General features: G+C 43.6%; 1 protein-coding gene, 1 long non-coding RNA gene and 1 other non-coding gene across 6 annotated transcripts in view; 1 reads left to right on the top strand and 2 right to left on the bottom strand.

Moving 5' to 3' along the window:
• Positions 1-4,935, bottom strand: part of LOC147579373 (uncharacterized) — a 270,292-nt gene extending 265,357 nt beyond the window's left edge. For both annotated transcript variants that reach the window (XR_015253854.1, XR_015253853.1), the window contains exons 1-2: positions 4,772-4,935; positions 1,987-2,073 (exon numbers count right to left, since the gene is read on the bottom strand). This is a non-coding gene — a long non-coding RNA (uncharacterized LOC147579373). The remainder of the gene's footprint in view (positions 1-1,986; positions 2,074-4,771) is intronic.
• A 6,877-nt stretch (positions 4,936-11,812) lies between these two features.
• On the bottom strand, positions 11,813-11,916 carry LOC112868046 (small nucleolar RNA U13). The gene has a single exon (XR_003224241.1). It is a non-coding gene; the product is annotated as a small nucleolar RNA U13 (small nucleolar RNA).
• A 7,301-nt stretch (positions 11,917-19,217) lies between these two features.
• Positions 19,218-25,542, top strand: CD27 (CD27 molecule). 3 transcript variants are annotated; one of them, XM_025930408.2, is made up of 6 exons: positions 19,231-19,549; positions 19,696-19,827; positions 23,933-24,112; positions 24,315-24,404; positions 24,672-24,791; positions 25,039-25,542. In XM_025930408.2, exons 1-6 carry the CDS (start codon positions 19,414-19,416, stop codon positions 25,161-25,163), a joined length of 783 nt encoding a protein of 260 aa, XP_025786193.1. In that variant the 5' UTR covers positions 19,231-19,413; the 3' UTR covers positions 25,164-25,542. The 3 variants fall into 3 exon arrangements, with proteins under 3 accessions (XP_086570373.1, XP_086570372.1, XP_025786193.1); XM_086714246.1 differs by lacking the exon at positions 25,039-25,542 and having other exon boundaries at positions 19,224-19,549; positions 24,672-25,031; XM_086714247.1 differs by lacking the exons at positions 19,696-19,827; positions 25,039-25,542 and having other exon boundaries at positions 19,218-19,549; positions 24,672-25,031.
• The last annotated feature ends 64 nt before the right edge of the window (positions 25,543-25,606 follow it).

Here is a 25,606-nt window from a genome sequence, read left to right as displayed (position 1 = left end):
AAAAACCAAGTTACAAAACCTATTTAATTTACAATAGCTTCAAAAAGAATAAAATACTAAGGAATTAACTTAACCAAGGAGGTAAAAGACTTGTACAATAAAAACTACAAAACATCGCTGAAAGAAATTAAAGACATAAATAAAACACATTCCATGTTTGTGGATTGGATGACTTAATATTGTTAAAATATCAATATTACACAAGGTGATCTATAGATTCAATGGAATCCCTATCAAAATCCCAATGATATTTTTTGCAGAAATAGGAAAACCCACACTAAAATATATGTGAAATCTCAAGAGACCCAAATAGCAAAAACAATCTTGAAAAAGAACAAACTGGAGAACTCACACTTGCTGATTTCAAAACTTACTACAAAGCTAAAGTAATCAAAACAGTGTGGTATTGGCATAAAGACAAACATAGACCAATGGAACAGAATAGACAGCTCAGAAATAAACCTTTGTACATACGTTTTTTTTTTCAAATGATTTTGACAAGGGTGCCAAGACCATTCAATGGGGAGAGAACAGTCTTTTCTACAAATGGTGCAGGTAAAACTGGATGTCCACATGCAAAAGAACAAAGTTAGACCCTCATCTGTTAACTTAAAATGGATCAAGGACCTACATGTAAGACCTAAAACAGTAAAAATCTTCAAAGAAAACACAGGAAGAAAGTTTCACAACACTGGTTTGGCAATGGTTTCTTAGATATGACATCAAAGGCATAGGTAATAAAAGAAAAATACACTGAAAGTCATATGGTCACAAAAAGACAAATACTGTATGATTCCACTTACATGAGGTACTTAGAATAGACAACATTATAAAGACAAAAAGTAGAATGGTGGTTGCCAAGGGTTGGGAGTAAGGGAGAATGGAGAGCTTTTGTTTAATGGATATAGTTACAGTTTTAAAAGATGAAGAAAGTTATAAAGATGATAATAGATGGTAATAGTTGCACAACAATGTAAATGTATTTAATACCACTGAACTGTATACTTAATGGTTAAGATGATGAATTTTGTTATGTGTACTTTACCACAATAAAAATGTGCTCCCAAAAGTGAAGATCGTTGCCTTTGTTTTACTATATTATAAATAATCAAACAAAATCTATAGGCTGCAATTAAAGAAAAGCAATAAGTAAGATTTTCAAATTTATTTAGATTCAAAATAGAATAAAAATTGTAATTCAAACTTAAAAAGCATCAGAAAATTAGATTTTGACATTGATTACTTTAATAAACTAATATTTGTTTAAAATTCTAGTAACTACGCATAGCCTATTTTTCTATGCTCTCAAATATAAAACATATAAACTTGCAACATCTTACTTCTTGCAACTGTCCCTAGCCAGCCTGTCCCATTTCTATGGCATGAAATGTAATGGGGTCTTCTCAGCCCCAGAATCCTCCACATTGCCCATCCTAAAGCTCCCATTGCTAACTCTGAGCTCTAGTAAAGGAGAAATTTGTCCCACAGGCCTTCCTTATACCTCTTCCTGAAGGATTTCTCCACCCTTTCCCTTCCATTATTAGCTCTGTGACACTTCAGGAATCCTGAGCTCTCACATTGCCCCAACCCCTAGAAGGAAAAGAGTTTGATGATCAACTCCTACTCCCAGAAGTATTTACTAACACCTTCTGTGTCAAGCCCTCGGCAGGGTGTGTCCCCATGTTACCACACTTGACCGCTCACATCTACCCTGTGAGGCAAGCTTCAGCATCCTCATGTTACAGTGGAAACAGACTCACAACTTGAGTCACTGGCCCAGCTAACAAGTGATCGAGAAGAGAAATGGCCTTGGACACAGCCTAGGCAGCACAGATCTACCTTGACTGGTCCTCCACTTCTCAAATTTTTACCATCTGGTTGATCCTTATACCCCCTCCCAGATTCCTCTGACCCATCCCCTCCCAACCTCCAGGACTCTGCCTGTGCCTATCACCCTCAACATTCCTCTATGGACAAGATGCTCACCAAAGGAGGAAAGATTCTGGCCCAATTTGCAGGTGAGAGAGAAGGTTGTCACAGCCCTTGCTCTTCAGGAATAACTTCAGCGGTGCCCTTAAAACCATGAAGGTGAAGAGGGTCAGGAGAAGCAGCTGTAAGAGAAGGGGAAGCCCTGGCCACCAACCCACTCTCTTCCTCTCCCAGTTGAGGAAGGCTTCAGAAGCAGAGGGAGTGTGGGGAAGATGAGTCAGATATATTTCCCTTTTGCATCACAGAATCAAACTCTCCATCTGTGACTTCAGATAAGTTCCAAGCAAGCCCAAGCAATGGCCCACAGGGTGTGATAGCAACACGCCTACGGCACAAGGCATCCCTTTCCAACTCTGTGGGGAAAACCACTGCCTCTCTCAAAAGCCAACATGCTTCACGAGCAATGAACAATTAGAAAATGAAACTAAGACAAAAATTTCATTTACAAAAGCACGAAAAAGAATAAAATACTTAGGAATAAACTTAACGGAGAAAGTGTAAGGCTTGTACACTGAAAACTACGAAATGATGAGAGACAGTAAAAGACACCTAAATAAAAGAAAAGATACCTTGTGTTCATGGATTAGAAGACTTATTAGTATTAGGATGACAATACTCCCCCAAATTAATGTACAGATCCAATCCAACCCCTATAAAAATTTCAACTGCCTTGTTTTGCAGAAATAGACACAAGCTAATCCTAAAATTCATATGGAAATGCAAGAAACACCAAATTGCCAAAATTATCTTGAAAAAGAAGAAGTCAGAGGACTCACACTTTCTGATTTCAAAAATTACTTCAAAGCTACAGTAGTTAAAACAGTGTGGTACTGACATAAAGAGACATATAGATCAATGGAATCAATTCAAGAAGTCAACCCATGTATCTATAGCCAATTGATTTTAACAAAGATGCCAAGACTATTCAATGTGAACAGAAATGCCTTTTCAACAAATAGTGCCGGGACAATGTATATCCACAGGCAAAAGAATGAAGTTGGACCCCTACCTCAAAGTGTATACAAAAAAATAACTCAAAATCAATCAAAAAAATAAATGTAAGAGCTAAAACCATAAAAATGTTAGAAAGAAACAGATATAAATCTGCTTGACCTTGGATTAGACAACAATTTCATATGACACCAAAATCATAAGAAAAAAATGCCAACAAAAGAAATTGGACTTTATCAAAGTTAAAAACTTTTATGTATCAAGGCTACTCCCAAGAAAGTGAAAAAATAATCCATCAAGTGGAGAAAATATTTGCAAATCATATATCCAATAAGGGTCTAGTATCCAGAGTATATAAAGAATCTCTTACAACTCAACAAATAATCCAATTTAAACATGAACAAAGGAATAGACATTTCTCAAAGAAGATATACAAATGGTCCGTAAGCACATAAAAAAATGCTAAGTACCATTAGTCTTAGGGATATGCATATCAAAACTATAATGAGATACCCCTTCATTCTAACTGGGGTAGGTCTAATTTTTTAATGGAAATTAACATGTGTTGGTAAGCATGTAGAGAAACTAAAATCTTCATGTACCATCGATAAGAATGCAGAATGGTTCAGTTGCTATGGAAAACAGTTAGTTTGTCAGTTCCTTAAGAAGTTAAACATAGGGGCGCCTGGGTGGCGCAGTCGGTTAAGCGTCCGACTTCAGCCAGGTCGCGATCTCACAATCCGTGAGTTCGAGCCCCGCGTCAGGCTCTGGGCTGATGGCTCAGAGCCTGGAGCCTGTTTCCGATTCTGTGTCTCCCTCTCTCTCTGCTCCTCCCCCGTTCATGCTCTGTCTCTCTCTGTCCCAAAAATAAATAAAACGTTGAAAAAAAAATTAAAAAAAAAAAAAAAAAAAAAAGAAGTTAAACATAGAGTTACTATATGACCCAGCAATTCCAATCATAGGTTATACCCAACATATGTTCACACAAAACTTGTACATGCTGTACTTGTATCAACATGAATGTTGATAGCAGCATTACTCATAATAGTCAAAAAAGTGGAAACAACCCAAATGTCCATCAACTGATAAATGGATAGACAAAATGTGGTATATCCATCAATGGAATATTATTCAGCCATAAAAAGGAATAAGTACTGATGTTACATGCTACAACATAGATAAAATTTGAAGATATGATGCTAAAGTGAAAGAAGCCACATAAAAATGACCCCATATTATATGACTCCATTTACATGAAATGGTGAGAATAGGCAAATCTATAGACACAGAAAATGGTTTGGGGGGGTGGAGGAGGGCAGAGAGGGGAGGGAACAAGTGGGACTAACTGTCAATGAGTATGGGGTTTCTTTTAGGAGAGATGGGAATGTTCTCGAATTAGATAGTGGTGCTATCTGCCCAACTTTGTGAAAATCCTAAACACAACTGAATTGCACATATAAAATAGTTGAACTTTTTTTTTTTTTTTTTTTTTTTGAGACAGAGAGAGAGATAGAATCTTAAGCAGGCTTCACACCCAGCACAGAGCCTAACACCAGGCTCAACCCCACAACCGTGAGATCATGACCTGAAACAAAAATCAAGAGTTGGACACTTAACCGACTGAGTCATCCAGGCACCCCCGTTATAAAATGATTAAAATGTTTAATTTTATCTCAACTTAAAAAGAGTCAACATGCACCAAGGAGTCCTTCAGTCTTGGCTCGAGGTCAGTATAGATCTTAGGAAGGCATCTGGTGCTGAAACAGAGGAGTCTAAATAAAGGTCAGCCAAGTCCCAACATCCAGCTCCCAAATGAGCTAAGAAATACCACCTTTGAGCAGATCTGAAATGTCCTGAGGCTTATTAAGGTGGGGGGACAAGAATGACTTCCCCTGCCACCAGGTGGCTTCTCTCAGCTCCTAGGGAGATGGCGAACATCTGAAGGGATCCACAGGATTGGCAGAGGCCCTGAAGGTTGGGTCACAAAGCAGAGGATTTTGTAGAGAAGAGCCAAGAGTGGACTTTAGAACACTGGTGGCGTCACAAGGATAAAGACATCACAAAAGAGGAGATACAAGCGGCCAATAATTGTGGAAGACATTTGACCTCACTGGCAATCAAAAGAACATACACGGAGACAACAATGAGACAGCATTTTCCCCCAATTAGATTGTCAGAAATGGTTTGCTAATATGAAATTTGGCAGGATGTGAGGAAATATGTGTTCTCATTCCACTGCTGGTGGGTGTGTGAGTTGGTAGAGCCACTTTGGAGGGCAACTTGCCAGTATCTATTAAAGTGAAAAATATTCATACCCTATGACTCAGCAATTCCAATGCCCAGTATTTATTCTGAAGACACACTCCCACATGCACGGGGAGGTATGAAACGTTTATACGACACCATTTGTTATAATGAAATGTTTTGGGCAGGGGAGTGTTCATGAACAGGAGAATGGCTAAAAACCCTATGTACATGCATTGTCTATTTAACAAAATGAGTAGCTCTATATCATAAAATGATCTCCAAGCTATGTTATTGGATTTAAAAAGCAAATTCTAGAATGATATATATCACTTATGAGAAAACAAAACCCAAAACACTAGTGTGGAAGAAGCCCTTGGAGATTTCTGAGGGGCAGGCTGAGATGCTAGGCCAAGTAAGAATCCTTTACCCAGGTGCCTGCGTGGCTCAATCGGTTAAGTGCCCAATTCTTGATTTCAGCTCAGGTCTTGATCTCACAGTCATGAGATTGAGCCCCTCGTAGGGCTCCGCTCAGTGCATAGCCTAAATAAATAAGTAAATAAACATAAAAAAAAAAAAAAAAAGAATCTTTTCTTCATCTGGACAAAGATGAGCTTTAAAAGCAACACATGAAGAGCATAAAATCGCCAGGCTTGGGACTGTTTCACTTCCAAGAGATAATTTTTTTGTTGTTTATTTTGTTTTTTGTTTTGGGGATTTTTTTTAGCCTCTTTTTTTAAGTTTTACGTATTAAGTAATCTCTACACCCAGTGTGGAGCTCGAACTCACAGCCCCGAGATCAAGAGTCACGCACACTCTTCCAACTGAGCCAGCCAGGCGTCCCCCATGAGATAATTTTCTAATAAGTGGCGAAAACCAATGGATGATTTGTTCCTCAGACTTTATATCTTATTCTGTATTAGGAGAATTGCTGCCGGCTTGTGTAATATTTACTTTAGAGAAAAGAGGTAAACTGCCATGCCCCAAATAAGAAAGGAAAAGTTAAAATCAGGTGTCCTCACCGTCAATTATCTCAGGTATGAAAGAGGGGTGTAAGACCTTGCTAGGGAGAAGTAATGACCACCTGCTACATATGAGGATTTTCACCCACCTCCTGGGAGACAAGGGATCTTCCCTGCTCTGACAAATTCAAGGAGAGGGTCCTCAGTAGGAGAGGGACTGGGATCAGAGTAAGAAATCTTTGATTATCACTTAATAATATTTAAATAGAAAATAAAGGGTACTAGAGGCACCTGGGTGGCTCAGTCGGTTGAGCATCCAACTTTGGCTTGGGTCATGATCTCATAGTTTGTGAGTTGGAGCCCCACATCGGGATCCATGATGACAGTTCAGAGCCTGGAACCTGCTTCGGATTCTGTGTCTCCTCTCTCTCTGCCCCTCCCCTGCTTGCTCTCTCTCTCTCTCAAAAGTAAATACACATTAAAATAAATTTTAAGAAAAGAGACTAAAAAAATAGAAAAGAAAAGAAAAAACAAAAGACTCTGCTAGAAAGATCCACCTGATTTTTTGCTGACAGATGTCTGTCTGCAGAGGTTGTGCTCTTCCATTCTCTGCTGTATAAAAAGAGCCACCTGGGTGGCTCAGTCCGTTAAGCGTCTCACTTCGACTCTGGCCATGATCTTATGGTTTCATGAGTTTGAGCCCCACATCTGGCTTGCTGCTATCAGCACAGAGCAGGATTCGGCTCCTCTGTCCCCTTCTCTCTCTGACCATCCCCTGCTCGTGTGCACACTATCTCAAAAATAAATGAGCATTTAAACGTTAAAAAAAGATTTTTTTAAGGGGGGCCCTCTGGGTCACTCAGTTAAGTGACCAACTTGGGCTTAGGTCATGATCTCGCAGTTCCCGGGGTTCCAGCCCCACGTCGGGCTCTGTGCTAACAACAGCTCAGAGCCTGGAGCCTACTTTGGATTCTGTGTCTCCTTCTCTCTCTGCCCTCCCCCGCTAGTGCTCTCTCTCTGCCTCTCAAAAAATAAACAAACGTTTAAAAAAATTTTAATAAAAAAATAACGAATAACATTTAAAAATAAAAATTAAAAAAAGAACCTGTTTATTACCATACAGAGTAACAAGAGAAAGGGATCTTCCCTCATTTTTGGTCATGAACATTCCTAAAATAATAAAACATATACACATATAATTTATTTGTCTGTTTAGAAAAAGTTCTGGAAGAATAGTTGCTAATTTGAAACAGTGATACCTCTGAGCAGGCAGAGAGAGAACGAAGGCTGGAGGAGAAAACTGATCAAAGGGATTTTGAGGCTTATCTAGAATTGTTTCATTTGTTTTTTCCATTTTCACTTCTAATATTTTAAATACAAAAGGAGATAAAGTTGCGGAAAACAAATATGTTATTTTTACTTATTTACAACATAAAAGATCTTTTTGCTCCCACTAAAATAGTAATATATAACAAAATTTTATACAACATAAGTATATTCAGAAATATTTAGTAAGAACACTGTTTTAGTGTGTCTGTCTCATTTTTACAAACTCTTGCTTCAATACTTTATATATAGTGATTGGTAGATCTGAATCTAAGTTCAAATATTTGGTTGTTTTGAGGTATTTTTAATATTTTTTGGGGGGGAGAGCACAAGCAGGGGAGGGGAAGAGAGAGGGGGACAGAGGATCTGAAGCAGGCTCTGCGCTGACAGGCTGATGGCAGTGAGCCCGATGTGGGGCTCAAACCCACAAACCTGAGATCATGACCTGAGCTGAAGACAGATGCTCAACTGACTGAGCCTCCCAGGTTGGCCCCAAATATTTGGTTTTAATGATTGAGTTAGACGAAGGTCAAACTGCTTCAGGTGTGTTTTCTTTGAATCATGAGTCCATTTTCCACAAGGCTTTTTCTGTTGGAACACTTGGTGGACTAGGTTGAGGGCATGTCCCCTTAAAGTAGCTTTGCAGTTTATTTTATCAGACATTTTATTTATACATTTATATAAATACCTTTATATAATTTATATTCTTAACTCTTTTCATTGTGAACTATATCCAATATACAAGATACTATCCAGTTTGGTTTTTTTTTAATTTTTTTTTCAACGTTTATTTATTTTTGGGACAGAGAGAGACAGAGCATGAACGGGGGAGGGGCAGAGAGAGAGGGAGACACAGAATCGGAAACAGGCTCCAGGCTCTGAGCCATCAGCCCAGAGCCCGACGCGGGGCTCGAACTCCCGGACCGCGAGATCGTGACCTGGCTGAAGTCGGACGCTTAACGGACTGCACCACCCAGGCGCCCCGATACTATCCAGTTTTAACAATATTGAAAACCTATGCTAAGATTGTAATATTAGCAGAACCTCAGAAGCTTCCTGATCATACCCTTCCTTCCCCAACAGGCGGGACCAGCTCTGGGCTGTGTCCATCACTCCCTTAACTTCTCTTTCCAGTTCTACCATCTATGTGTGTATCCCTGAACAGCAAACTGTTTAGTTTTGCCTGTTTGTGTACTTTATATATATGGAATGTTACTCATGTACTTTTCTGTAGCCTGCCTTCTTCCCTCAATATTGCTCAATAGTATGGTGTTATTTGCTTGCTTATATATTTTTTATTGTGGTAAAATTGCATAACACAAATTTTATGATTTTAGCTGGGTTTTAGGCACACAATTCAGTGGCATTAAGTACAGTCACATGGTTGTGTGATATTGTGTCTTTGAGACTCATCCGCATTAGTGATATTTTCATTTCTCCTAAGTGTTCCACTCAGTGAATATTCCACTGGGTGAACATACTACACTTTATTGTTCAATCTACCACTTATGGACCTATGGGTTCTCTTTTTCTTTTTCTTTTTGTTTGCTGTTACAGATAGTAGTGTTTGAACCTTCTTGCACCTGTGTCCTGGGGCACATGTGTGAGAATTGTTAGTGCATATAACTACTGGTAGAATGAATGGGTTTTACTTGCTTAATTTTCTAGAAAGAGACATAGGAAGGTATTCCTTGTGTAATGAAATTTCCATTTAGAAAAAGAAAAGCAAAGAGAAGTTGGGATGGCTTCATAAAGCGGAAGAGCAGGGAACAATCTCTGTGAGATAGGAAGCAGAAAGGAACAGGAAGAGCAACCCAGACATGTCTGCAGGCTGAGTCCAGAAGGTGTTGTCAAGCATTCATTCAATCCAGCACATGCACCATGCACCAAATATGTGTCTGTCTCTGTAAGTGCTAGAGTTAGCAGTGGACTGGAACTCAAGAGACCTAGGCTTTCTCTCAACTTTGCCACAAAGAGCAAATTATTTCACCTCGTTGGCCAGTGGTTCTGACATCCGTAAGATGAGTAGATACACCGGGAGGATCAAAAACCTTCCATCCAGCTCTGCTGGTTTGGGATCCCAGGCTGGTTGAAGTAGGAAGATAAAGGCTTGCCAGGAGTAGTTCTAATCTAGGGTCCAGACAGGAAATAACTCTGGATTCAAAAACAAAAAGGACCAACGACAATTACTGGGCTCGGCTCTAGTGAGCCAGCAGAAATGATGTGATGGTAAATGTTTAGCAGCTGACTCTCTGGGACAGAGAGTCCTTGGCTTGTAGTGGCATTTACTCATTTACACAGTTGTAAATACTCCCACAAGGGCCAAATTGGAAAAGACACACTCCCACATAAAGCTAGAAACCTTTAAGAAAAATCTAGAAAGACCCACTCTACAACACAGAGCCTCCACAAGGAAGCTTGCCTGCCTCTGTCTGTCTTCCTTTTGGGTGGAGAAAAAATTAACTTGAAAATTTGCAACTATAAGCCTGTGATCACCTAGGTCGAGGGTTCAAATTTGTACAATCATGATTGAGAAACCCCCTCTGCCTCTGAGAAAATAACATATAAATTGGTCTCAGGTGAGTACTATTCCCTAGAATGTCTGATAAAATCACCTGCAAAGCCACCTTGAAGGGACATGCCCTCAACCTGGGCCACCAAGTAACCCAACAGAAAAAGTGTTGATGAAGATAGGCCCGTGATTCAAAATTAGAAAGCACACCCAACCGGGGCACCCGGGTGGCTCAGTCGGTTGAGCATCTGACTTCAGCTCAGGTCAAGATCTCACAGTTCATGAGTTCAAGCCCCGAATCAGGCTCTCTGCTGTCAGCACAAGAGCCCACTTTGGATCCTCTGTCTCCCTCTCTCTCTGCCCCTTCCCCACTTATGCTCTCTCTCTCTCTCTCTCTCTCAAAACAAAATAAACATTAAAAGAAAACACACCCAACCTAGAGCGCCTTTTTCATCTAAATCAGTCATTAAAACCAAATATTTGAACTTAGACCCAGATCCACTGGTCGCTATATATAAAGTGTTGAAGCAATATTTTGTGAAAATAATAAAGCATATTAAATCATATTGCTTTTACTAAATATATTATTACTAGTATATTGTTATACTGTATAAAATGTCATTATATGTTAATGAAAGCAAAAGGATCCTTCATGTTGTAAATAGGTAAATATATTATCTTTAAATATTGTTATCCCCAACTTTACCTCATCATTTTTGTATTTTTATATGTGACTTATGCCATTTTGTCCCATCTTTTTTAATGTCCATATACTTACATAGAATTTGTATTTGAATAATGATCATAATTTGCTTAAAAATATTGCATACATTTGGGGATACATGATCAAAATCATTTGATCACTGAAGTACAAAATCAAAAAAGTTTGGAGACCACTGAATTAGAAATATACTTTTTTTTTTCCTAGTGCATATGGGGACATTTATAGCTACATCCTAGACCACAGACTAAATCCCAAACCAGAGGATCTATATGTATTAGTTTTCTATGGCTGCCCTAACAAATTACCACAAACTGGATTAGCTGAAAAGAATCCAAATTTACTATCAGAGCTCTGTAGGTCAGAAGTTGGAAATGAATCAAAATGTCAACAGGCTGCATCGCTCCCCGATTCTCCCTGGGGGGCTCCAGAGAGAATCAGTTTCCTTGGTCTTTCTAGTTTCTGGAGGCCTTCCACATTCCATAGCCCATGACCCTCTTCTTCCATCTTCAAACTCAGCAATAACAGGCTGACTCCTTCTCCTGCTGCCACCCCTCTGATTCTCTCTTCTGCCTCCCTCTTCCACTTATAAGGACCCTTGCTGTTGTAATGGGTCCACCTGGATAGTGCAGGATAATCTTCCCATCTCAGGGACAACTGATCAGCCATCTTGATTCTGTCTGCAACTCTGATTCCCCTTTGCCATACAACATACTCAGTTCCAATGATGTACACATCCTTGGAGGGCCAATATTCTGCCTACCATATTACACATACAGCTGACATTCTCTGACCACAATGAAATAAAACCAACATTGATAAAAAGGAAACATTTTAAACCTCATTGATCTGGAAATTTTTTAATTTTTTTAAATGTTTGTTTATTTTTGAGACACAGAGAGAGAGAGACAGAGCAAAAGAGAGCAGGGGAGAGACAGAGAGAAGGAGATAGAGGATCTGAAGCAGGCTCCGAGCTGTGAGCATAGAGCCCAAAGCCCGGCTCAAACTTATGACCATGAGACCATGACCTGAGCTTAAATCAAGAGTGGTCACAAGCTTACCCACTGAGCCACCCAGGCTCCCCTGAAAAAAAATTTTTTTTTTTAATTTCAGACGGGTAATGTGCCGACGTCATAACAAGGTTTAAGGGTGGCACATGTCACACAAAAGCATGACCCCCCAATCATCATGCTTATGAACTATAAAAGGATCTGAAAATTTTTTTAATTCTATATATTATGCAATGCTCACCACCATAAATATAGTTATCACCCATTAGGTGTTATTGCAATATTATTGACTATACTCTGTATGCTTCACTTTTAGTCTCTTGTAAGTTATATTTTTTAGTTATATTGCAACTGGAAATTTGTACCTTTTAATCCCCTTCACCTATTTCACTCATCCCTCCACCCCCATCCCCTCTGGCAACAACCAGTTTGTTTTCCATATTTATAAGTCTGTTTCTGTTCGCTGTTTGTTTTTTATGGTTTTTATCCTTCTCTGCCTGACTTATTTCATTTAGCATAATCCCTGTAGGTCTCTTCATGTTGCAAATGGCAAGATATCATTCTTTTTATGGATGAGTAATATTCCATTGTATATATATCACATATTCTTTATTAATTCATCTATTGCTGGACACTTGAGCTGCTTCCATATCTTAGCTATTGCAAATAATGCTGCTATTAAACATAGGAGTGAATATAAGTTTTCAAATTTGTGTTTTCTTTTCTTCGAGTAAACACCCAAAAGTGGAATTACTGGATCATATGGTACTTGCATTTTTAATTTTCTGAGGAACCTCCATACTACTTTCCAGAGTGGTTGCACCAATTTACCTTCCTAAAGGAAGGTAGCGCAAGAGTATTCTCTTCTCCACATCCTCACCAACACTTGTTATTTCTTGTCTTTTTGATACTAGCCATTTTGACAGGTGTGAGGTGATATCTCATCATGGTTTTGATTTGCATTTCCCTGATGATTGGTGATGTTGAGCATCTTTTCATGTGCCTGTTGGCCTTCTTTGGAAACATGTGTAATCAGGTCCTCTTCCCATTTTAAAATCAGATTATTTGGATTTTTTGGTGTTGAGTTCTATAAGTTCTTTATATATTTTGGATATCAACCCCTGATTGGAAATCTTGCAAATATCTTCTCCCATTCAATAGCTGCCTTTTCATTTTGCTGATGGTTTCTTTTACTGTGCAAGTTTTTTTTTTTTTTTTAATTTTCCCAGTAGTTTGTTTCTTTGTTGGTTTTGCAAGAGAGAGAGAGAGAGAGGAAGAGGAGCAAAGGGAGAGAAAGAGAATCTTAAGCAGGCTCCACACTCAGCTCAGAGCCCAACACAGGGCTCAATCCCATGACCCTGGGATCATGACCTGAGTTGAAATCAAGAGTCAGACACTCAACAGACTGAGCCACCCAGGCATCCCTCGTTAGCTTATTTTTGCTCTTGTCCCCCGCCCCCAAGGAGACATAGCCAAAATATGTTGCTAAGGTTGATCTCCAAGAGATTATTGCCTAGGCTTTCTTTTAAGAGTTTTATGGTTTCAGGTCTCACATTTAGGTCTTTAATCCATTTCAAGTTTATTTTTGTGTATGATGTAAGAAATGATGTAGAAATTTTAACACTTTTTTTTTAAGTTTATCTGTTTTGAGAGAGCGAGAGAGTGAGAGAGAGCGATTGGGGGAGGGGCAGAGAGAGAGGGAGAATCTCAAGCAGGCTCTGTGCTGTCAGCACAGAGCCTAACGTGGGGCTCAAATCATAAAACCATGAGATCATGACCTGAGCCAAAATCAAGAGTCAGGCATTTAACCAACCAGGCACCCCAATGATGTGGAAATTTTAAAATGTACTTATAAATAATATGTAGTTCAAAAATAAATAACAATGGGAAAAAATAATAAGCTGACATAATTAAAACACAATATAGCAAACTTATGATTTAATATGTTTTATTATTTTCACAAAATCTTGCTTCAACATAGCCAAAATAGTTCCTAGAGTGAAATTTATAGCCTTAAATGCAAACATTATAAAAGAAAATTTTTAATTAATGAACTGAGCATCCAATCCAAGAAGTTAGAAAAAGAATGGCAGAGTAAACCCAAATAAAGTAAAAGGAAAGAAATAATTTTTTTTTATGTTTATTTATTTCTGAGACAGAGAGAGACAGAGCATGAGTGGGGGAGGGGCAGAGAGAGGGAGACATAGAATCAGAAGCAGGCTCCAGGCTCTGAGCTGTCAGCACAGAGCTCGACGCGGGGCTCAAACTCACACACCATGAGATCATGACCTGAGCCGAAGTCCGTCGCTCAACCGACTGAGCCACCCAGGCGCCCCAGGAAAGAAATAATTTAAAAGCAACACGAGGGGATGCCTAGGTGGCTCAGTCAGTTAAGTGTCCAACTCTTGATTTCGGCTCAGGTCATGATCTCATGTTCATGAGACCGAGCCCCACGTCAGGATCTCTGCAGACAGCACAAAGCCTGTTTGGGACTCTCCCTCTCTCCCTCTCTCTCTGCCCCTCCCCTGTTTACATGTGTGTTCACTGTCTCTCAAAATAAATAAACATTTAAAATAAAATTCAAAATTAAAAAATTAAAAGAAAAAAAATACACCAGAGAGTAAAATGTAACAAAGAAAACAAAGAAATAATGGAAAAACACAATGAAATCAAAATGAATTGGTTCTTTGAAGCAATTAATAATTAGATATATTTCTGGCAACTATATCAAGAAAAAATGAGGAAATTATAAGTAAACAATAATAGAAATGAAAATAACTGTAGACCTAGTGGTGATTTTAAATATTTCCACCCATAAATCTAAAAGAGATTAAATAGATAATCTCCCAGAAAAATATAAAACAACAAACTGACTTAGAAGAAACTGAAAACCTGAATTAAATCAGCAGTGAAAAACTCACACTCAAAATACACACACGTATACACACGCACATTCTACCAAGACTTCGAGGACCAGATCATCCCTATTTTATATCACCTGTATATAAGAAAAACTCTTATGGCTTAAGAAGAGAAGTGGCCAAAGAAAAAAATAGGGTGGTGTCTAGAAACCTAAACCAAAGGAAGAAACAGTTCTCAGGAAGGTGGAGAGCTGGCAGACCCCACATACTTCCTGGCTGAAGCATTCCTCACCCCATAAGGGACACGCATCTGTTTGCTCCCTATCTCTCCCCTTCAGGGTGCTGCAGTAATGGCCTTTACTAAAAATTTTAGGGGCACCTGGGTGGCTCAGTCAGTTAAGCGGCCGACTTTGGCTCAAGTCATGATTTCGCAGTCCGTGAGTTCAAGCCCCACGTCGGGCTCTGTGCTGACAGCTCAGAGCTTGGAGCCTGTTTCAGATTCTGTGTCTCCCTCTCTTTGACCCTCCCCCGTTCATGCTCTGTCTCTCTCTGTCTCAAAGGTAAATAAATGTTAAAAATAAAATAAAAATTTTACATTTGTCGTTGAGATTATTTGGTCAATTTCTGATTCTGTCACTGGTGTGTCAATTACATGAGGGCAGAAACCACATGTTTGTTTGTTTGTTTGTTTGTTTGTTTGTTTGTTTGTTTCATCTTTGTGATCCATTACCTGGCATAGAATGTATGTGCAAAAAATTCTTGTTGAGAGAAGAATGGAATTTGGGAGGTCAATGTGCCCTCAGGCCCCCTGAAATTTCAAACTTATAATTGTGGATAGAACTGTCAAGGAATATAGCTGAGGTAGACCATCTAATACTCAGCAAGTAATACTCACTTAAGTGCCAGGAGATGCTAGGAGCTGGAGATGAGAAACTGAAAAGTGGTCAGAGGTTGGAAGAAATGCCCACAAATGCTTGGTCCCCTTTGACTGAGGAGTCCCAAGAATGCAAATTATAGAAGTGGGAAGTGAGTGCACCCCACTGTGCTGCCCACTTGGCTACGTGGTCTCTCAAAGAGTGGCTGGGAAGGAGGACCTAAAGTGGTGGGTAGCGGGGAAAGGAGGGGGTGGCATCATCAAAGAAAGGCAGGAGTGGAGGACAAAGGAATGGAATGGGGGACAAAGAAGGCTAGAAAAACTAAGGCATTTGGATATTAAAGATCAGGAACAGTGATTTCTGATGCCTATGTAATGTAACAGAACTTCCTTCTAATGAAAGATCTTGGAGAGAATTTGTTCCTGTGAGTACTTTGACTGATAGATTTATAAAGGGCCGAGACTGATTTGGAGATTAGGAGCTGAAGACAGATGAGGTATGCTGCCAGACAGAACATTTCTGAAAGGCAGACTGTGACAGAAAGGGCAGGGTGGGGTGGGGGCGGTGTCAGCAAGATCGTGCCTTTACCGTCTTGTAAGGTAGCAAGATCACTGATTAATCTCTGGGGCGGGAAGGACCATTGAGAACAAGAATATCCAAAATACAATTTTAGGTTGTATCTTTATGATATATAAACCTTCAGGGGTGCCTAGGTGGCTTACTCGGTTAAGTGTCCAACTTTGGCTCAGGTGATGATCTCACAGTTCATGAGTTCAAGCCCCACATTGGGCTCTTTGCTGTCAGCACAGAGCCCACTTCAGATCCTCTGTCCCCATCTCCCTCTGCCCCTCTCCCATTTGCTCTCATGCTCTCTCTCTCTCTCTCTCTCTCTCTCTCTCAAAAATAAACATTAAAAAAAAAAACCTTCTGGGGCGCCTGGGTGGCTCAGTCGGTTGAGCGTCCGACTTCGTCTCAGGTCATGATCTCGCAGACCATGAGTTCGAGCCCCGCATCGGGCTCTGTGCTGACAGCTGGGAGCCTGGAGCCTGACTCAGATTCTGTGTCTCCCTCTCTCTCTGCCCCTGCCCCGCTCCCACTCTGTGTCTCTGTCTCTCAATAATAAATAAACATTTCACAAATTTTTTTAAAAAAACAAAAAACCTTCAGTAAAAGTTTTGCCACACCTAACAAGCTTCTGTTTATAGCTGGTTTGGAAAATTCAAGAAAGCCCTGTGTCTCAAATTTGGAACCTGTGCGAGCAGAGGTAAGGGAACAGCCAGGCGCACAGAAGCAGGAACAGGACTTTAGCTGAAAGAGGAGTCAGAACGAGAGGTGACCGTAACAGCTGACCCACCGAAATTTATCCAGTAGACAGTCCTGTCTCCTCCCCATTCTGCCCAGGATCTGCCCTGCTTGGAAGCTGAGCAGTGTCTTACCTAGATGTCGAGGAGGAGAGTGGCCCCAGCTGACATCCAGGCTATGGTCACTGCTCCAGATCGAGAGTTTAGTCAGGCCCTCAAAAGTAATGAAAATCAGGGTTGCCTGGGTGCCTCGGTTGATAGAGCATGTGACTCTTGATCTCAGGGTTATGAGTTCAGGCCCCACACTGGGCATGGAGCCTACTTAAAAAAAAAAAAAAAGTAACAAATATCACCAAAAGAAAAGTCTTCTGTGGGCCTGTCTCTGGAGATGCAAGAGAAGGAAGGAGATGTTGAGAAGAGAATATGTATCTCTGTGCCAGCAGGTGTGGAGAGAAGCTGCACCCCAAAAGAGAATGTGGTAGTAGAAGATTCTGAAGGAGAGGTCAGCAGGTTGCACTCACAGGGTCTGTGGACAAAAGGAAGGAACTGTCCAGGGAGCCAGTCCAGGAAAGGCCAAGACTCGCCAGAAATTGATGCAAACAGCACAGCAGGCAGGAGATGAGGTCATTCCATTTGCCCAGAGGAAAGTGAGGTCGAGAAAGCTGGCCTTCCTCCTCCTGGCCAGGGTACTCCAGGACAGCCAGGCAGACGCTGCTCCTGCCCTTGCCCCCACGGAGAGGGGACGATGGGCCCTAGCTCAGAGCACGGAATCCTCCCTCGCATGGCTGAGCAGCTCGTGACTAGTCAGTCCTCCCAGGGTCCCCAATTCCCTTTTGGGTAAGTTCTCTGTAAAGGTCCCAACTGCCCATTGTTCCTGCATGGGGTCATCCATCCCCACAGGCCCCTACCTCCTCATGCCCACCAAGGTTTAAGATTCACAGTGAAGACAGTGACCATAATCTGGGGAGCGGCAGGACTGGTAGTGACGGCACAAGCCTCAGATCCCACGGTTCACACTCTGAGGTGGGAATTCAGGCACCCTGCCAGATAGTGGAAAGGATGGTTGGGTACAAGTCATTCTTCAGATCACACTCATACATGGCTTCCCACTTGGGAGGACCCTCTTGAAGAGAAGAGGGGGCTGGGGAAAGGCGGGAGGATGGAAAATATGAAGAGAAAGGAAACCAGGGCGAGAGAGAGAACAGACCTAACAAGTGAGATCACAGAAGTGTGACATTTTATGGGCAGAGCGGAAAACAACTGCGAGGCCCCTGAATGAAACGTGGCCTGGAGAAATAAGCCATGTGTTCCCAGGACTCAAAGAGGGAAAAGCCCAGCTAGCTCTAACATCCCCAGATCAGCCTTTCCAGGAGGACAGAGCAAGGAGGAGTCTAAGACCCAGAGGAGTCTAACCCCACATGACAAAGCTGGGAAGGGAAATGCCCCAGGTGCTCCAGGACACCAGGGATGGACACAGCTGGAGGTGGGGGTGGGAAGGGAGGGTAAAGATGGTAGTAAGGTGAGGAAGGAGGGCCAATGGACAGGCGTGATCCCCGTCCCACAGGTTGGCAGGAAGATTAGATGAGATCACATGTCGTTTCCTTGCAGAGTCCGGCAGAGAGGGAACCGGTTTAAATCCCTTGTTTGCAGTTCTGAACAATTCTGTAGCAGTCTTTTGGCCATAAAACCAGACCTCGGTTGATGCAAGGGTTAGTTACAGTCTTATCCATCCCCACTTAATTTTGGTTGTTTTTTTTTTATTTTTTAGAGAGAGAGAAAGAAAGCGGAGGGAGAAGGGCAGAGGAAGAGAGAGACAAAGAATCTTGGGCAGGCTCCATGCCCCAGCACAGAGCCTGACACAGGGCTCGATCCCACAACCGTGAGATCATGACTCTGGGATCACGACCCGAGCCAAAATCAAGAGTCAGCCGCTCAACCGCTCAACCGCTCAACTGAGCCTCCCAGGTGCCCCAACCCCCACTTAGTTTAAATATTCAATAGCTTTGCTACAGAAATGTTGTGCTTGAGTGTGAGTGCTACCCCAGCCCCATGAGGCATCTTGTGGTGCTAGCTTCTCCCCCAAGTCTGAAAAATTCTGAGTTCAGAAACTTATCTGACCCCAACTGTTTCAGATAAAGATTTGTGGGCCTGTACTCAGTTCAGGCTCCCCTTCCTCCTCTAAACCATCAAGAGCTTGTAAGCTGTGAACAGGGGGTGATGTGGGCATAACGTGTACAAGTGCGTGAATAGGAGAGGTCAGTGCCCCACGCATCCAACGTTGGGTAAAAGAGGACGGCACGAATGGGTTAAGTTCTTAGTGAGCACAGAGGCCAGCGTGTTGGAGGTGGTGGATGCCTTTGAAGAGCAGCAAGTCTTCTGACAGAGCGTGCCCTTTAATGCTCTCCCCACACCCAGCACCCAGCACATGGAAAAGGGGGAGGGGGTGGAAGTCACTGCTTTGAGAAAAAAAACAGCCACCAGAGAGCTTCAGCTGCCATCAAAGGTCGGCTTGCCACCTGAAACCAGCAACTCGAAGAGCACCTACAGCTGCTGCCCAGGAGGTGCAGAGAGCAGGCACCCGCACCCAGCTGCGGGCAGCAGGTCCGCAGAGCCCAGAGGTCAGTGGCTGGAGTGCAGAAAGAGCTCCCCTGGGCAAGAGCCATGGCCCGGCCACCCCCCTGCTGGCTGTGGATTCTGGGGACCCTGGCGGGGCTCTCGGCTACCCTGGCCCCCCAGTGCTGTCCAGAGAAGCATTACTGGGCCCAGGGACAACTGTGCTGCCAGATGTGTAAGCCAGGTAAGAGAGGAGCCCTCGCCAGGGGTTTGGGGTGAAGGGCAGTGGAGAGTGCATCTGAGTTCCAGCAAGGAGAGGAATCCGGTGCCACCTTGAAGAGGGCAGAGAAGTGGCCTTCCTTGGGCCTTGACCCGGACCTCTGCTCACAGGGACTTTCCTGGTGAAGGACTGTGACAGACACGGAGAGGCTGCTCAGTGTGATCCATGCATACCGGGGGCCTCCTTCTCACCAGACCACCACATCCGGCGCCACTGTGAGAGTTGTCGGCATTGTAACTCTGGTGAGATGGGCAAACCTCTGGGGGATCCAGGTGGCAGAGCCGGGGATGGAGAAGCAAAGAGGAGGGAGGTCAGAGCTTGTCACTTCAAGGCTACTGCAAGTGGAGCCAATGCTGGGAAATGGGGTGCCCTGGGCAGGGCACATATTGATGTGGAGAGAACTCTAGCGTTTCAGGGAATGGGGTAAGCAGAATTTGGGGAGCTGCGGAGAATGGGTGCACAACTCAGATCATGACAATATAAAGGGGAAGTGAAAAAAAGGGAGGTGGTCCTAGGTCCCAGATTTCAGGTGAGCAAACCCCCATTGATGAATTGGCTGCGTCTGAAGTGCACATTCATTTGGAACTTGGAGTACATCTTTCTTTCTTTCTTTCTTTCTTTCTTTCTTTCTTTCTTTCTTTCCCTCTCTCTCTCTCTCTTTCTTTCTTTCTTTCTCTTTCTTTCTTTCTTTCTTTTTTTATGTATTTATTTGAGAGAGAGAGAGAACAGAGAAGAGGCAGAGAGAGGGAGAGAGAGAATCCGAAGCAGGCTCCACAGTCAGCACAGAGCCCAATGTGGGGCTTGAACTCACAAACTGTGAGATCATGACCTGAGCCAAAATCAAGAGTCAAATCCTTAACCAACTGAGTCATCCAAGCACCCCCTTTCTTTTTTTTTTAATATTTATTTTTATTTATTTTGAGAGAGAGAGAGTGCAGGGGAGGTGCAGAGAGAGAGAGAGGGAAAGAGAGAAGCCCAAGCAAGCTCCAAGCTGTCAGTACGGAGCCCAACTCAGGGCTCAATCTCACAAACCATGAGATCATGGTCTGAGCCAAAATCGAGAGCTGAAGGCTCAACTGACTGAGCCACCCAGGTGCCCCTAAGGAAATAACAATACCAGCCAGTCGAGTAACATCCTTTCTTTTTTTTTTTTTTTTTTTTTTTTTTTTGCACAACAGCCAATTTAGGAAAATGAATATGTATGTGGCCTATATTTCTTGTTTATTTTGTAATTTTATCTTAAAAAATTTTTTTTAATGTTTATTTATTTTTGGGAGACAGACAGAGTGCAAGCAGGGGAGGGGCAGAGAGAGAGAGAGAGGGAGACACAGAATCTGAAGCAGGCTCCAGGCTCTAAGCTCCATCCGAGGTGTCAGCACAGAGCCTGACGTGGGACTCAAACCCACAAAGCGCAGGATCATGACCTGGGCTGAAGTCGGATGCTTAACTGACTGAGCCACCCAGGCACCCCAGTAATTTTATCTTTTTTAAATGAAGAAGTAACGTGTGCAGCTGATGTGAATTCTTTTATTATTTCTGCATCTTAGCTAGAATTTCAGAATCTGTGTGCCAGCCCAGATAGAGCAGCAGACTTTAAAGTGGTCCCTTGGGACACCTGGGTGGCTCAGTTGCACATCCAACTTCGGCTCAGGTCATGATCTCACAGTTCGTGGGTTCTAGCCCCACATCGGGCTTTGCACTGACAGCACAGAGCCTGCTTGGGATTCTCTCTCCCTCTCTCTTTCTCTGGTCTTCCCCCTCTCTTTTTTTCTCTCTCTCAAAATAAATAAATATTAAAAAATAAAAATAAAAACAAACAAAAAAAGGTTTGCCATTGCAAATAAGTCAAAAAAAACCAACATCTCAAATACACAAGAAGTATTCCTCAGTCCACTCAACTTAAAAATATATTAATGGATGCTTTTCTCTTCTTGCCAGCAACCCCAGCAGGGTTGGAATTATTTATTTATTTTTGATGTTTATTTATTTTGAGAGAGAGAGAGAGAGAGTGAACACGAGCAGGGCAGGGGCAGAGAGAGTGGGAGAGAGAGAGAATCCCAACCAGTCTCCATGCTCAGCACGGAGCCCTACTCAGGGCTTGATCTCAGGAACTGTGAGATCATGACTGGAGCCAACACCAAGAGTAGGATGCCCAACCGACTTAACCACACAGGCACCCCTGGAATTATTTTAGTCAAAGTCCACCCACGCATTCTGCAGGCCCCGCCAAAAGGCCTTTTCCCAATACTGAACCAGCCTGAACTCCCTTTGCTGTGTTCCAGACCAGGCGGTTCAGACTCAGCCCATAGGCCCCCAAAACTCTCAGGCAGCAATTGGCTGAGGGACTCCAGGTGACGGTGGCCAGGGGTGAGGCTGAATGAGTTTGGCCCCCTCTGGACCTCAGTATTCCCATGGGTAAGATGGAAAAGTGCTTTAAATTCGCCTGGAATTTGGGGCACAGGTTATACAAGGTGAAAAGAACTCCCAGGTCTCTGGATACTCCTCACTAAAAACAATGGCACGCCTTCCATTGTAACCAAGCCCAGCCCCCTCCTTAACCCTTCTCTTGCCTTTGGGCAGATACCCTCCTGCCCACCCCCTCCTGGGTCTGAGGTGATCTTCCTCACCTTTGCCTACCTCTTCTCCTCTCCCCTATCACTGTTCTCTTCTTGCAGATCCTTGTCCAGGCTGGCTCACAATTCCTGGTAAGCCACAAGGAAACCAAATTCTAGTAGCAACTACGAGTCAAAATTCAGAAAGAAGCAGCCCTAGGGGCCTAAGGATGGGAAGAAGGAATTTGTGTCCCTCTCCCTTTCCTCACAAAAAGCACATGCTAAAGGAATATTAGAGTACTAGTAAGCATCTTCGACATCTGCCAGCCTTCCTTTCTGCACCCCTCCTTGCCTGTGGGGGCTCTTCTCCCTGGTTCCCCATGAGTGCACCGTCCTAAGGTCCCACCAGTCCACGGGCAAACCTGGCCCACGTCCGGGTGCCAATGCCTTCCCCAGAATCACCCTCCTCTTCTTAACCCCAACCACCTGTGAGTCCAACCCAGACTAGAACCCCTCACATCCTCCTCCTCTAGTATAATTTATTGGCAGTCATTCAGCACCCGACCTCTACACTTGAATAACATTTCTATTTAAAAGGCAAAGTAGGGGCACCTGGGTGGCTCAGTCGGTTGAGTGTCCGACTTCAGCTCAGGTCATGATCTCATGGTTTGTGGGTTTGAGCCCTGCATCGGGCTCTGTGCTGACAGCTCAGAGCCTGGAGCCAGCTTCAGATTTTGTGTCTCCCTCTCTCTCTGCCCTCCTCTGTTTGCACTCTGTCTGTGTCTCTGTCTCTCAAAAATAAATAAACATTTAAAAAAAATTTTTTTAAAAAGGCAAAGTGTGTTAGTAATGAAGTAAATCTCTAGTAAAGTTAAAAACCTATCAGGGGGCCACCTGGGTGGCTCAGTTGCTTAAGTGTCCAACTCTTGATTTCAGCTCAGGTCATGATCTCACGGTTTGTCGGTTTGAGCCCGCGTCGGGCTCTGCCAGCTCATAGCCTGCTTGAGATTCTCTCTCTCCCTCTCTTTTTGCCCCTCCCCCCTCTCAAAAATGAACATTTAAAAACAAATTAAAAAATAAAAACCTATCAGGGACCATAGCAGCACTATTCCTGATTGCTTAAAAACTGGACACTACCCACGTGCCATTTGCAGTAGAGTAGATAACTGAATCATGGGAAATTCATACAGTGGAATACTATACAGCAGGAGAAGGAATAGCCTATGGTTACAATGTGGATGAATTTCACAAAGATTGAATAAGAGTGCCTGATACAAGTAAGTACACACGCATGACTACACAAATGTAGTGCAAAAAGAAGCAAAATGAACTCGCAGTGTTAGGAAGTCAGGCTAGATAGGGGTTATGTGTGGGTGGGAGGAGGTAGTGACTAGAAAGGAACTCTGCTTCTCTTGTCTATGGGTCCAATTTGTAGCAATTCTCAAGCTTGACGCTTCTGATCTGTGTACCTCTCTGTAAGTAAATTACACTTCAAGAAGCTATAAAAGTATCAGTGAATAAGAGAGAATATCATGCAAGCTGTTTCTACTTTTTCCAGTTTGCATTTCCGAAGCATGAATTTTCTAAAAGGTCTACATTTTTCCTTTCATGGCAATAGTAATAAAGGCAGAGGCACTGGGTGACAGCGAGGGAGGGGCAGGCCCTTGTGTAGATGGGGCAGGAGTTCCGGGATCCAGGTCTGGGACGGCAGCTCAAGATAGGATTTAGCGAGCGCACCTTGCAGGTCTCTGAGGCCTGAGCTTCTCGTGTTCCTCCTGCCCTCCTCTGTCCCCAGGTCTCCTCATTCGAAACTGCACCCTCACCGCCAATGCAGAGTGTGCCTGTCCCAAGGGCTGGCAGTGCAGGGACAAGGAGTGTACCGAGTGTGATCCTCCTTCAAACCCCTCACTGACACCTCGTCCATCTCAGGCCCCAGGCCCACACCCACAACCCACCCACTTACCTTACGCCAAAAGTAAGTTCCAGGCAATACTTTGTCCAGTCACAGGGATAAGGGTCACCCCCCCCCCAACCAGCACCCTCCCCACATAAGTTGCCTGGCCAGCTGTTCAGCCTTCCCATCTCACCCAGCGCCTCTTAGGCCTCAGGCCTTCATTCAGCCCAGGCTTGTGCCCTGGGAGGTGCCCTGCTGCTGCCCACCCTGTCTCTTTTTCCAGAGATGCCAGAGGCCGGGACAGTCCGGCAGGTGCAAACTCTAGCTGATTTCAGGTGGCTGCCTGCCCCAGCTCTCTCTACCCACGGACCACGTGAGTTTCCTCCCCATTCTCCACCCCCAGAGAATGCATACAAGAGAGAATGCATACAAGAGAGGGAAGTCAGCCAGAAAGCTCCTGGAGTAGGAGTAAGAAGTAAGAGAAGCAGAATCTAAGGATTAGGAAAGGACTTAGTCCAATGGTAGCAGTGGGGATTGGGGTGAGAGAGAGATGGCAGATGGGTAACAGGAGGCCTGGGCTGAGGAGAGTCGAGACCTAGGCCCTCCCCAAAAACACTTGTGTGGCCCCTGTCTACCACAGCCCAAAGGTCCCTGTGCAGCACAGACTGCATCCGCATCTTTGTGGTCCTCTCTGGAATGTTTCTTGCTTTCACCATGGTCGGAGTCCTGTGCCTCCATCAACAAAGAAAAAATGGACTAAGTAAGAGACAAAATGCAGGTCTCCAGTCCTGTCCCTGCACCCCACCCTACTTCCTTAGCCCCGCCACCCATGCCTGGAACCTCTCGGAAGCCTCCCTCACACCATCTTTACCAACCCTTGCTCCTGCCTTCTCTCTCGCCTCTTCGTCGGCACCCCCTGACAGCCTCCCCCAAGCTAACCCTTCTTTGTTCATGTCCACTCTCTTCACCACCCCCCACCTTTACTGCCTCTGATTCTCCTCCTGCAGACAAAGAAGAAAGTCCAGTGATGCCTGCAGAGCCTTGTCCTTACAGCTGCCCCAGGGAGGAAGAGGGGGGCGCCATCCCCATTCAGGAAGACTACCGAAAACCAGAGCCTGCTTCCTACCCCTGAGCGTGCTCGCCTTGGGGGGTGGGGAGGTCATCACTACAATAAAATCCCAGCCTCAGTCCCACCCCATCGGCCACCCAGGCCGATGAGCCGAATGAGACCTGGCACCCCCGGTTTCAGTACCATCCTCTTATCAGGACCCTTTCCTGTGTGCAGACTTGAGAGCGTGACTTTTGGAGACTGGCAGTGACAAGGACACGAGGGGATGCGGTGGAGGGTGGGTCACAGGCGCCCGAGTGTGCCCTGGCTCAGCCGGCTTCGCCCCTGCGCTGCACTGGAGGGCTGAGGCCCTAGCTGGAAAACACACTTCTGCCTACGAACCCCCACGTGCTGTATCACTGACGTAGAAATTCTGCAAAATAAAGTGACGGCCAGCCACACACCGATGCTCTCCGCGCGCGCTCTGAAATTCAGTCTCTGCGCGCCAGCCACTCCCAGATCCGGGA

This window comes from Puma concolor, chromosome B4 (genome assembly GCF_028749965.1).
Source record: "Puma concolor isolate L17-30 chromosome B4, mPumCon1.1.hap2, whole genome shotgun sequence".
Lineage (NCBI taxonomy): Eukaryota > Metazoa > Chordata > Mammalia > Carnivora > Felidae > Puma > Puma concolor.
Note: the sequence above shows the minus strand (reverse complement) of the source record. Positions and strands in the feature narration are given on the sequence as shown.

Excerpts from the sequence above, each read along its gene's own strand:
- CD27 (XM_086714246.1), top strand. The coding sequence starts at position 19,414 with ATGGCCCGGCCACCCCCCTGCTGGCTGTGGATTCTGGGGACCCTGGCG. Across the intron at positions 24,113-24,314 it reads CCACTTACCTTACGCCAAAA|AGATGCCAGAGGCCGGGACA; the intron begins GTAAGTTCCAGG and ends CTCTTTTTCCAG. Across the intron at positions 24,405-24,671 it reads TCTCTCTACCCACGGACCAC|CCCAAAGGTCCCTGTGCAGC; the intron begins GTGAGTTTCCTC and ends TGTCTACCACAG.